This window comes from Colias eurytheme, chromosome 3 (assembly GCF_061535395.1).
Source record: "Colias eurytheme isolate Ceu_HAF_F1 chromosome 3, ilColEury1 Martin Lab GWU primary, whole genome shotgun sequence".
In the NCBI taxonomy this organism is placed as follows: domain Eukaryota; kingdom Metazoa; phylum Arthropoda; class Insecta; order Lepidoptera; family Pieridae; genus Colias; species Colias eurytheme.
In genome coordinates, this window is record NC_142982.1 from 7,866,051 (window position 1) to 7,879,324 (window position 13,274).

A 13,274-nucleotide genomic window follows, 5' to 3' on the forward strand; every position below is an offset into this window, starting at 1 on the left:
AGGGCTGTATAGGTCGTCTAGCATCATCAATTTCCCCCTATATACATAGATATGGCAACTATTTTACTGCTACAATTAAAAAAAAACTTAAATAATGAAATAAACGTAAATGTTTAATTGAACAGGGGTGTACCCTTGGAAGATAGACGGGAAATTACTTTGTCACTTTAATCTGTGCTTTAATCACATTTCAGATTTGATACTGTTTAAATTATCAAGGAACGATTAAACAATATTTATGGCGTATAAAGATAATTATTAAAACCTAACAATTATTATTCTAATCGCTTAAATATTTTCATGGCCCCTTGAATCGTTAATGTGGCTACATTGTTAATTTTAAATTGCTATTATGTGAAATATCTTGCGAAAATTTTAATTTACACATTGCAATTAGAATAATAGATTAAGAATAGCGTATGAACAGCTTTTCTGCTTTTGTTTAGACCGTATTTTAACTTATTTAAATTAATAATTATGAAAAAAGTGATAGTGTGAGAAGAATAAATAAAAAAAGACGGGTTGCACTCCGGGAGTGCCGGCAGAAGTGAAAACTTGTTTGATATTTTGGAATGGTATCCGTCTTACGCATGGAATATAAGGGCTAAAAAAAAAACATGGACCGTCTTACGCTTTTTCGATCAGGCCACGTGTCCTGACTCGAGTTTAAGATTTTATACCCAACGCCGCTAAAGAAGTTTTCACTTCAAAAAATATTTTATAAAAATTGTCGCCATTTATAAATTTAATCCAAGTAACTAACAGGAGTAGGTAATAATGAAATTGGTTAATAATTATGAAAGATCCGGAATCCTTCATTTAACAATAAAGAAACATATCATAAGTATCTATATTATAAACCATAAGGTCATCACGGAAAAATTCTCCGAAAGTGACCTTTTAAAGCCACAAGTAAAATTCCGTCAATTTATACATATTAGTACATTAATATACCTACCTACCTGTTTCTTATTAAGTTACATTATTTCATTTCATAGATATCTACATGTTTTTGTTTTCCTTATAGTAAAACTTTTTTTTCGAAGGTGTTAGTTCATAATAGCTGTTATAATAATTCTTATTGGTTATAGGTACACATATCAAGTTAGCACGCTGCACGAGTGAACGCTAAGTTTTAAAAATAGGACCAAAAAATCTCATCTTAGTCATTACATGGTCATTACATATCATTTTACAATGTAAAAAACCAAATTCTTGAAACTAATTTGACAGATTCAACCAACGTTTCCTGTTTTTGTGTTGGACGATAATTTTACCATTCATTAAGTTTAGCGAACCTTATCCGCCCCCGAGAGCGGTACATAATTTATGTTATATTATTCTTGTTTATCTTGTTGTTATTTACCTTTTCGTAAGAACATATTACCTATATCATATAGGTATATATATAATATGTTTACTTAATGATAGATTAAGCTAAATAGGTTATTACTTATTAGTACATATTGTATTTTCAAAGCAAAGATTATACTGCCTGTGCTTAAAAATAAAAAAGGATGAATAAAAACATTTTAAGAATAGAAAAGTAAGTATAAAGAGCTCTACATTTTTAAAATTAGAAATTTAGTACAATAAGGAACGTGTTTAAACGCAACATTTCTATGAAGATCTCTGAAGAAAGCTCTTTTAGCACAGATGACTAAATATTTATATTTTTTTTACTACCTATAAAAGCTTGAAATATAAATTGTATGAGAGTTTGAAATGTAAGTACCAGTACACGTGTATATTTTTCGAAAAACCGTAATATAACGGAATTCGCGGTTTGAATCTAATACGACCTCAATTTAGTAAGAGTATTTGAAGAAAGGTCATTTTAGTAATTTAGGCAGTAGGTAACTCCATAAAAAGTTGAGAAATTACACATCGATAAATAAAAATAAAAAATATGGAAACTGTGGTTGTGTTACTTAAGTACAATTATTATATATCTACTGTTCGTAGACCCTGTAGGTGATATGAATTTCACAGGTATTCTTATAAATAATATACCTATTATATAGCTAAACATTAACTTAATAAAAATCAGTAAAACTGAAATCAGTTCTATCATTTTCAGGCTAATACTGTATTCTATATTTGTGGACATAACACACTAATAATCAGGACACAACTAAGTAGGAATGTAATTATATATATTTTTCGTGAATACATAGGTAAATGAATAGACTAGATAATAATATGTACCTACAATGACAATGGATTTGTTTTTGTGCTGTGATGAGAACATTACATACCTACTAATTTAAAAATCATATTTGGGTATGTCAGAATAATGTTTTCAGTTGTTTTTATACCGTTTTTTATATATGTTATTTGTTATTGTGTAGAATCTACCTAGAATCTAACTATGCAAATCAAACGAACGGAAATAAAAAATAAAAAAACGCAAAATCGTTTAAATTATAATGTCTGGAGTAGATTCTGGATGAAATGGAAGCATATATTGAAGGCTATTTACTAGATATATATTAAAAATAAAAAACCGGCCAAGTGCGAGTCGGACTCGCGCACCGAGGGTTCCGTACAAACCTGCAATTTTTTTTTCACGGGTTAAAGGCAATTAGATCTAAGTATTTGATATGAATTTCAACTTGATAGCTCTACGCGTTCATGAGGAAAAAAGTAATAAGTTTATATTTATTAAAAAATAAATATATATATATTTATTAAAAAATATATATTTATTAAAAAATAAATATATATTTTGTAATGTAACTAAAAATTTAACGGCACGGGAAGCAACCTGTAGGTTTTGATTCCCTTGCAAGTGTCGAAAATTTGCGGCATAAACGACAGACGGACAACAAAGTGATCCTATAAGGGTTCCGTTTTTTCCTTTTGAGGTACGGAACCCTAATGATTGCAAGGTTAGATTATAACATAGCATTAAGCATATAATATGTTATCAAAACAAGGTTCACTATCAGTTTGTTAATTACATTTTAAGATCTTATGACCTTAAGATTTCAAATCATGAAATTGAACTTGGTTTCATTACTGTATAAGTATTAGATTATTAGGAATTTGTTAAATATACCTACACATATAAATATATTGAATTAGAAAGTTTTATTAATAGCATTCAAAAATTAAAATTAAACATGCAAACCTACTTCTTCAGATTAATAGCGACTTTCCATGACGTTGATGATCATTGATCATAAACAAAGCTATAGGTGCAAAAAATCCGCCTGCGCAGTTTTAGGTCACAGGCCACTTTTTGCCATACTATGAAATCATGAAGCTATAATATTATGTACCTATATACATTATGTACCATAGTGGTTATGGCGGTTGTATAAGAGAGCAAAAGCTTCTAAATTTAGGTAATTCTTAGCACTCATTACCTACACTTTATTTAAAGTTGCAACATGTAAAGATTTCGTTGGGTAGTACATATTTAAATCAATTTCAGGTATTTAAGCTGAACAACTAAAAATATCCTACTGTAAATATGTTATATTCTCTACTCTACATAATTTTAAAATCAATAATAGATATATAATTATATTAACATTTTTTTAATTAGATATATAATTATAAACTTATTTATATATTTTTTTATAAATATAATATACCAACTTTATAAATTATACAGGAGCATGACCTAACTCGACCTCATCCTAACTTCTGAACGAAACCTTAAAAAAGTTTCACATGACTACATAATACATATTGAGTACCCAAGTAAAACTTAGAATTTGTAAGAGGATTTATTTTGTGTATGTGTAAATGAAAAATATTTTGTAATAATTTGTTGGTCTATATTTTTAAATACGTGTATTCTATCACTTACCATAAAACGATGTTGCCTAAATCCATCACGGATTATTTTTCAACTAGCTTGTAGAGTTTTACCAAACAACTGTCATAACTTATTCACATTCGTTATATAAAATGTATTTAATTCTAAATACTTAAAAATGAAGGAAGCGTTCAATAACAAACAAAAAATACAACTGTGCTTAGAACGTGGCTTTGGTAGCGCCCAGTGACGGCCAATCAAATTCTAAATAAAAAACATAAAACGTGTTTGGGAAATATTTATATCATTTATACTCGTTCTATGATTAAATGGAATTGATTTATAATTATAATATCTACGGCTATATAATTATAAACATTTACACTGTAATAAGAAGGTATCATCACTGTAATAAGGTATCTACCTATATACCTACGTATCTAGTAGGTAATTTATCGAACAGTGATTGACAACTTGTATTTTTATATGATACTAGCGGCCCGCCCCGGCTTCGCCCGTGGTACATATGAAAAATAGATGTTGGCCGATTCTCAGACTTACCCGATATGCACAGAAAATTTCATGAGAATCGGTCCACCCGTTTCGGAGGAGTATGCAGACTAACATTGTGACACGAGAATTTTATATATAAGAAGATATAAAGTAATAAATACATAGTTATACATATTACATATAATTTTAAATACATATTTACCATTAGGTATTGATTTTTAAGCTTTTAATGAGAGTACCTAGGTAAATTATGTCTCTACTAGATTTCCGCCCGCGGAAAATGAAGAATGAAGACAAGCTTCATAAAAATTGCCATCGTTAATTGTATAAGATTTATTAGCTTTGTAATATTATATAGATGTGTAATAAAACCATTGCCTTTTTTGGTTTTTGTGGTTTGCCGTTTGTTTTAACTACCGTAGTTCATAGAATCAGGGACGACGACTTCTTCTAATTAAAAATATTTAATGAAGTTTTTCCGCCTGATTAGATTACAAAGGTTATATATTATAAACATAGTACTCACAATAATTAAGTAATACATTGTGGACTTTTATTAATTTTGAACTAAGTATCATTAGACCTAGGTGAACGTGAAAGATGCAACATAATGTTTTCCTAAATTATCCATTTTTACCTAATTTATAATGTTTGTGGTAACTAGGTAAATCTTATTACTTTCGTTGTATATGGAAAATAACAATGTATTTAATTTTAGTAGTTACGAATCTAAATCTATCCATCACAATAAATCTTGCTCATTTCATTTACATATATCGATCAACTCGAATATTTTTTTTGGGCATACCTAACTAGTTTAATATTTATTCTTTAGAGTTCTGAGCTATGATTTTTATTTTGTTTTTATTGATTGTAGGAGGTTCCTACCTAAATTCCATATTTTTGAAATTGTATTGAATGTATTCAATAGATCAATTAAATAAAAAAGCAAGCTTAGGTTCTACTGCGTGATCTAAAGTCATAATACTTATGAGTTGTAGGTAATTAGAATCAAAGGTTTTTGTAATTCCCCTTTGTTCATATCCAGTTTTAAATGATGAATAAATCTAGTTCAACTCGTTATTTCTATTATTGAGAACTTAGTCAATAGTGGTGTAAAGATTTATTGTTCTCTTCTGGATTTACCTAGGTAGGTACACCTGATTTCCCATTACAGATCACTCTTTGTTTGATATAAGTATAGACCGTATTTTTATTTAAAATATATAAACTATTTTATCACGCACTAAGTACGAATTTTTCAGTTAGTTAGGTAATTTGTCAATTTTTTTCAGAACAGAAATAAGTTAAGCTTTTGTTTTACATTTAATGTTAAAAATTAATATTGTGATTCATAAAAGTTGTTTAGTCCTTTATTAAATCAGATACAATTATTGTATCTCATTTCTATACTTTTGTATAGAAAGATTGAGATTTTAAAATCATACAAAGCCTTCTTAGTTCGTTCAACATAAATCTATTCAAATCTCTACATTAGGTATAATCACATGTTGAAATAATTTATTTGTTTTTTATAAGTAGTACATGGCAATTAAACCACACGGAATGTTCATTTACGTAAAAAGTATTATAATTAAGAAGTAGTAACTAATTAACTAAGTAATTAAGTACCTAGTAGGTAAGTAGTAACTAAGTCACTAAATAAGTTATATAGTTCCCCAAACTGGTTCCCCAAATCAATGCATTTACAATATGTATCGTAAATATAAATATGTAGTTATATAGGCAGGTAGATACTATTCAGGTATACCTATAGGTAATAATAATTTATAAATTATAACACCTATCCACGTAAAAATAATAATTTAAGTGCTTTCAATTTTTTACAAATTTGGGGATAGACTATCTACCTACGAAGCGTAAGAATTACAATAAAATATTGATATAATATCACAATTTAAACTTACAGCTTATCAAGCACGTACATTGCTCCGAGGTTAATTTTACACTGTTTAATTAATATTTTGTTTACATAAAAATAACATTCGCATTTTTATCACGGAACTGTCTGAACTGGCTTTTGTCGTAGGTAGGTAGTCCGTCATTTCTCAAAGGCGGCCTAAACTTATTATACCTAGGTAGTATTTAATTAAAATTCAGAATTATAATACGGTTTAAGAAAATTCTAATAGCCACAGTTTATTTGAATTTGACATGTGTGAATTCGACTCATCAATACGATATGTGACGAATTGACGATATTATAATCATTAAAATTTATTATCATCAAGCAGACAACATCATTCGATTATTATTATGCAAAGACCTTGTAAATTTCGGTCCCGGATCGCGCTTCGTGGACACGCATTGGTGCACGAGGGACACTAGAGGTTGATAAACCTCAGGGTCCTCAGGCCAAGAGATTTGCATTTGTTAGATATGCGCGTGGTATTAACCTTCTCACTTAGAAATCGATAACATTATTAAATAAATAGCTTCAATTCAAAGGAATATGATATTGCATTTTAATCACAATAGTATGTCAATATGTATCTATCCTAATTAGCGAAAGCGTCCAAACCAAATTGAGGTACTTAAGTACTTAATTATAAAAAATATATTTACCTATGGGCAAGTAGGATAGAATATATATATCTTATACTTTAGAGTTTAGATATAGGTAACTCATATGTAGGTACCTAGTAAGTTGCCTACCTATTATGATGAAAATTGGTACGATCTCTTGCGTTATTAGCCCTCAAAGGTCACTGGCATGTTGCGTGTTGTATTGTCAAAAGTTCAGGATCATTAAAATCACATGAGTATGCTTTATTAAAATGGAATTTAGTTACCAATTTCTTTAAAAGTAAATACAACGTACAAACGTACAAGGGAAAATTAGGATTTGTTCAAGGAATAACAGAAAATTAAAATAAAATCGTTACAATTTTTTATTATTTATTTATATGTAGATAACTTTGAAAGAATTTTTATGCATTTTTGTAGCTTCCTTGGGCTTTTTTTAAATATTTATGGCCTGAGCTGAATTATAATTTTAATTATAATTCAATGAATTTCAGACATTCTTGAGAGAGAAGAAACTAGAATTCTAGTACCTATTTATTAGTATGTTTATCAAGATATTTTAGACCTTCATCGAATGAATATTTGGACTTTAAACATCAGGATGTGATAGCCAAAAAAAGGTTTAACACCGAGGTCGATTGAAAATGGTCTTGCCTAAATCGTGAATCTACTTTAAATCCATTTCAGCATAAATTTATCCGACTTTAACTATTGTTGTTGACTTATTTTATAAAAAAAAACTATTTGCGAATTATTCAATGGGCCGGTTCAAGGAGAAAAAACCTACTTCCACCATTGAGATACTATTACTACGTATGGAGACGACACCGCCTACATCACAATATATTATGTTCCACTCAACATAGGTCAAATGGCCTCACTGAACTCAGTCGCTTTAGCGCGATGGTCGCGTTAATGTCTTGTTTGTTTTAAAGCAAAAAACCAAAAAATCTCATCAAATATTCATCATCGAGTGTGTTGCGACATTGCACTAATAATTCAAGTAGGTATTAATGCGGCACAGTGCAAAGAAATAACTTTTTATCGGTAGATAATTAATTAGATAATCATTTTTTTAAACTTGGTTCGAGCAAAATTTTAGGCAGGCGCCATTTTGCGTCATTTGTCATAGATAAAAAGTTTAAAAAACGGCATTGGGTATGAAAGATGTTTAGAGAGTAATATTAGATGACGTACATTTTTATAGTGGAAATTATAATTTCTATAACTCACAAGCCGACCCGCGCCGCGGCCGCCGCGCTTGCAGCACAGATTTTGTTCGTGGTGTCTCCTCTATACGTAGTAATAATAACTTCTACAAGTTATATTAATCTACTTATAAATTAAACCATAGGTACTAGCGTTCCGCCCGCGTTTTCAAAGAAAAACTCGCATAGTTCCCGTTCTTGTGGGATAAAATCTGTCCTTGCCTATGAGTTAATCCAAATTACCCCCTATAAGTGCCAAATTTCATTTAATTCGGTTCAGTATTTTGAGTGAAAGAGACATACATACTTTCGCATTTATAATATTAGTAGGATGGCTTTTGCCATTCAATTTATTTTTATTTTTGGAAATTATGTGTAACATTAGATATAAACAATAACAAAAAAAAACAGTAACAATTAAAATTGATAACTAGTGCTATTACAGTACAGCTAACGCCATCTATAATTTACAATCAATAACATAAACCATAATGTTGATTTTCGTTAAGGTAACGGCACCAGTCGTGGACAAGCATCCAGTAATGGACAAAATAAATATTAAATTTAAATATTAAGACCAAAATTAACGTTATATAATTTGGCAATACTTAAAATAAAAGTTTGGTTCATAAGCTATCAAAATACGACATTTCATCTTATTCGGCCAAAATGTATGAAGATGGCAGAACGTTATGTTTAGATGCTGCGACTCGTTTCGAAGAAATCCGTTTTTACTAAGAAAATCCTTAAGGAAGTGAGGACACAATTTTGGGTATAAGAATTTTTGTATAAATGTCAGCAAAATTTGATATTACTTTTATTTATAGTAGTTAAGTGTACGAAATATTACACGATTTAGTATCATGATAGGTTATGTTGTTTAAATAAAATTCCTCAGTGTCCATAACTGGATTTAATTCTATGGATATATCCATTTATGGACATTTGTCGAAAATAAACTTTTTTAAAAGGTATTAATTACATGCGCTTTTCTGTATTGTCTTTTCTTTCTGATTAATAATATACCTATCACGACCATTTCAAACAAAGGGTTCCAATATTGTACAACAATTGTCCATGACTGGATTTGCTTTGGTTCCTATAATGGACATTGATATTTTTTGTTAAAATTACACTAATGGGTCCAACAACATAATATCCAATAGAGAGATCTAGAGAGTTCTCTGATGAACTGTTTGGATCGTTGTCTGCTGCTAAATTCCACCACCATATAGCACACACGCTTAAATTTCATCCACACCATCTTGACAACAGTTTAAAAAAAGCTTTTTGCCTCGTGCTACAATTTGGAATCCATATGACCATATCGATGGACCGATCAGATTAAGGCTGCTGGCGGATTCAGATTGGCGATTCACTTCACGAGTGTAGCGGAATGCCAGGAAACAGAGAGATATGGCGGAACATCGTGACGCGGGTAACATCTACCCCCCTAGAGTGATATGACGAAGAAGAAGAAGTCCCAAAATGGATGGAATGGCAGTACTTTTTTTAGTTATATTTTTCATCCCTGACTTAAAAAAAACCACATTGGTGTTTCTTAACGGACATAACTCGTATTTAACGATGCATTTGTCCAATTTTTGTCTAGAAAATGGAAATTAAGACTGTTTTAAATATTATAAGTATTAAGTATGCAAAATAATTAATAAGTACTATTTTTTATAAATACCTCCCGATTTATTGTATTTCAATCATCATTTTCAAGATTCTATTGATAACTATAAGTCTTCTCCAATTGTAAATAACTGGAGAAACGACATTAGGTACAGTCCATAAATGGGTGTTCATAACTGGATGTTGTCCAAAACTGGGTGTCCATCATTAGATTTTTCACTGTCCAACACTGGTGCAAAAAAGTGGTTTTTTAATTTATAAATAACTTCATTATTTATGCATTGTAATCTTTTTTCTAACATTGGTTATGTTAAACTAACATTGAACTAAAGGTATAACTAAACAATATCCAATAAAGTTAAAAAACCTACGAGAAATTTGCAAAAAACTTCAATTTTTTCCTTAATCTGTACAAGACTGGTGCCGTTACGTTATGTACTTAGCTCGAACAACAAAAATTATTTTTTAGGGTTTTTTTAATTAAATTTGGGATATAGAAATTACATTAATGACATAACTTTAGCATCAATATTTATTTTCTAGTAGATTGAATAAATTGATTTTTTAAAAGTAAATATAGGTATTTCTCAAATGTATCATAGATTCAACATTTTATAGTTCTATGAATGCTATTAATGAATCATTAACATTGACATGATTCATTCATTTGCACTAGGAACTTAAATTTTATTGACCCTTAGTTCAATGTTCAAGAATTAAACCCAATTATAAAAGTAGAATACATACTGCAATGAGAAACAAAAGAAAAAAAAAACAAATTAAAAATGAACATTTTATTGGTACACTTATAAGATGATAATATACTGGAGTGCTCAAACTAAGCTACAAAACTGGAAGAAATCCTTTTATGTCGGGATATAATACTATGATTAAGTGTTTGTATTATTGTCTTAAACATTTGAGTTTATAAACTATAACAAAAGTTATGAATAAATAGATTTCAAAATTGTTCTTAGCTATGCTAAATAACCTTATTACTACTGTGGCTACAACTAACTTATTAATATCTAGCTGTATTATATAAATTAAGCCTGTGACGTGCCTTATAGCTGTAAATAGATACCAAAAACTTTACAAAAAAATAATGTAAACATTTTAAAATGCATTTTTAAATGCTTTCTAACTAACCTAATACTTAACTGCCTGGTTTCAATTTTCAAGTCCAGGTTTCAATCAATATGTTGTATTTTTAAAGTGTTAAGATATTTACTATAAATTGAATTAATTGTAATGAAATTAGTTTAAAAACTTTTTGGCATATTTATAAGAATCAATTTAGAGTCATATTAGTAATATTTTGTCTTATCTTATATTAAATCTATTGTACTATTTTAATTGAACTGTAAGTTGCAATGTCACAATTGTTTTATTCAATTACAAATTTTGATTTATATCTAGATACAATAATTATGATTACATACAAATACTTATAATTAAAACTATCCAATTTGCTATTTTTTCAGTGGGATATAACAACTTTTCATCATGTTACCTTAATGCAGAATAAAAAAACAGTCTACATTTTGTGCAAAATGGAAAACTAAATAACATTTATTTATATACTGTCTTTACCGTCATTGAAAAACAAGTACGGAATACTGAAGATTACTTAATACTTGCAAATATGCATGGCTACTTATCAACTGTATAATGTTCACAATCTTAAACTAAGGAATGTTGTATTATAAATCAATCTTATAAAAAATGTGCACTAAAGTGCAAAATTTCAGTGGTTGAAACATCAAGATATGTTATAATCAAGAGGTGTACTATACTTATATTTATTTCCACTGATTTTCAGTCTTTCTATATTTTAAACAGTGAACACAATATAGTTCCTTAACATCTTTCTTAATTTTGTCACATTTTAGTAGTGGCCTCGAGGGAGCGCAGTAAAGGTGCGCGGGCCATATACTAGAATCTGTCTTTAGAAGCATGCAAGTCAGGGTTTGTGAGATATTGCAGCTCTTGCAATTCTTGGAATTTCTCATGGTCACGAATGTGTGCATAGTTAGCAGACAGACACATCAAATAGTGAACTAAACTTAAAATAACGAGAATGCAAGAAACCATTGCCAATATAAACATAAATTCAGCCTTTTCAACATAGTCTTTACAGAATAATTTCACTTTGTGAGCTTCACAAATCTTCATATCTTCTTGCCTTACAGAAGACGGAAACATAAAGTCAAATTGAGTAAAATCAATGCACGTCGATAAGTCTATGTTTCTCGGCTTTGAACAAAGCTTCCAAAATATTGTAAACAAGAATGTAGTGATAACAAGAAATCCGAGGAGAATAAGCCAGGTGAATGTGAGAATGTACGTGATTATCATGAATATTGCGCAAGATATTCTTCCACCGACTCTAGCCCTCCATGCCCGATAAACCTTTTGTCGAGTGGCACCTGTAGTTAGGCAACCTAAACATAACAACATGAAACCCAATGCAGCCATACAAGCACTACCCACGATGAATATCATCTGCAATGCCTCGATCCATATTAGACGAAAGTGAAAAACTTCATCGAACATCAAAATAGAAAGTGCCGATCCTCGATACATAGTTCCACAAAATACCCCCACGCCCAGACAACACATTATTGTAGCTATGAGAGTCGCATGGGGGATTCTCGTAAGGCAAGCTTGACACGTATCACCCATTGTTCCAAGTTTCACTTTTACACAAAACAGAATAAAATCCTTGTTTACGTATTAACTATTTAGAAATTGTAGTCTACAGTTGGAAGAAAGAAACGTTGACTGATGTCTGATGTATCATATTTCATGCCACCTCAGAGGAATAAACCTATAGAGTACTTGTATCGAGCGTATACAATTTACATATATTTGTTTCTCTCTATCTAAAGAAAACGTCGTATGAAAGAATGAGATAGCTATAGACTACAAGCTACGTTTCAACATAGTCATGGCACCATTTTTACTATAGGTACGTATTTAGATAGATAGAAGGTGATAGTGATGGATGTGCTTCAATCGATAAAATCGTGAATGCATTTTGCATTTACGGTTTCGTGAAATAATAAATAATAAAAAAAAAAACAAAATTAATCATTAATTTCAGTTGAATACATTATTTGTTTAATCCTACGAATATAATAAATGCGAAATTATGCGAGAATGGATAACTTTCTCTTTCACTGCTGAACCGATTACAATGAAATTTTGTACATACACACATAGGATAGGTTTTATACCGGAAATCCCACGTGAACGGGAACTGTGCGGGATTTTCTTTAAAAACGCGGGCGGAAAGCTAGTATATTTTAAAACTTGAAAGTAACTAATTTAAAATAAAGATGGAAATGATGATAAAGTTAAAGGAGTGAGGAGAAAGGCACAGTCAGCATGAATTTTAACAAGTTCATAAAAGGACAGTCTTAAAGAAAACATTTTCCTTACATCCTACTAATAAAGCGAAAGTTTGTGAGGATGGATGTTTGTTACTCTTTAACGAAAATACTACTAAACCGATTACAATGAAATTTGGAAAATTTACTTTTGATCCCGTAAATCCCACAGGAATGGGAACTATGCGGGTTTTTCTTTGAAAACGC

General features: G+C 30.0%; 2 protein-coding genes across 3 annotated transcripts in view; both read right to left on the reverse strand.

Moving 5' to 3' along the window:
- The window catches only part of LOC149909753 (multiple C2 and transmembrane domain-containing protein-like), a 44,207-nt gene that overhangs the window by 22,707 nt on the left and 8,226 nt on the right, over nt 1-13,274 (reverse strand). Inside the window, exon 1 of one of the 2 annotated variants that reach the window (XM_090119850.1) lies at nt 3,821-3,959. The exons of the other annotated variant lie outside the window; for it this stretch is intronic. Within the exon in view, the coding sequence (XP_089975976.1) occupies nt 3,821-3,846 (26 nt within the window). The 5' untranslated portion in view covers nt 3,847-3,959. Of the gene's footprint in view, nt 1-3,820; nt 3,960-13,274 lie in introns of those variants that run through there. 2 annotated transcript variants of the gene reach the window in all.
- On the reverse strand, nt 10,455-12,485 carry M6 (neuronal membrane glycoprotein M6). Its single transcript, XM_090119849.1, has one exon. It carries the CDS (start codon nt 12,358-12,360, stop codon nt 11,611-11,613), a length of 750 nt encoding a protein of 249 aa, XP_089975975.1. The 5' UTR covers nt 12,361-12,485; the 3' UTR covers nt 10,455-11,610.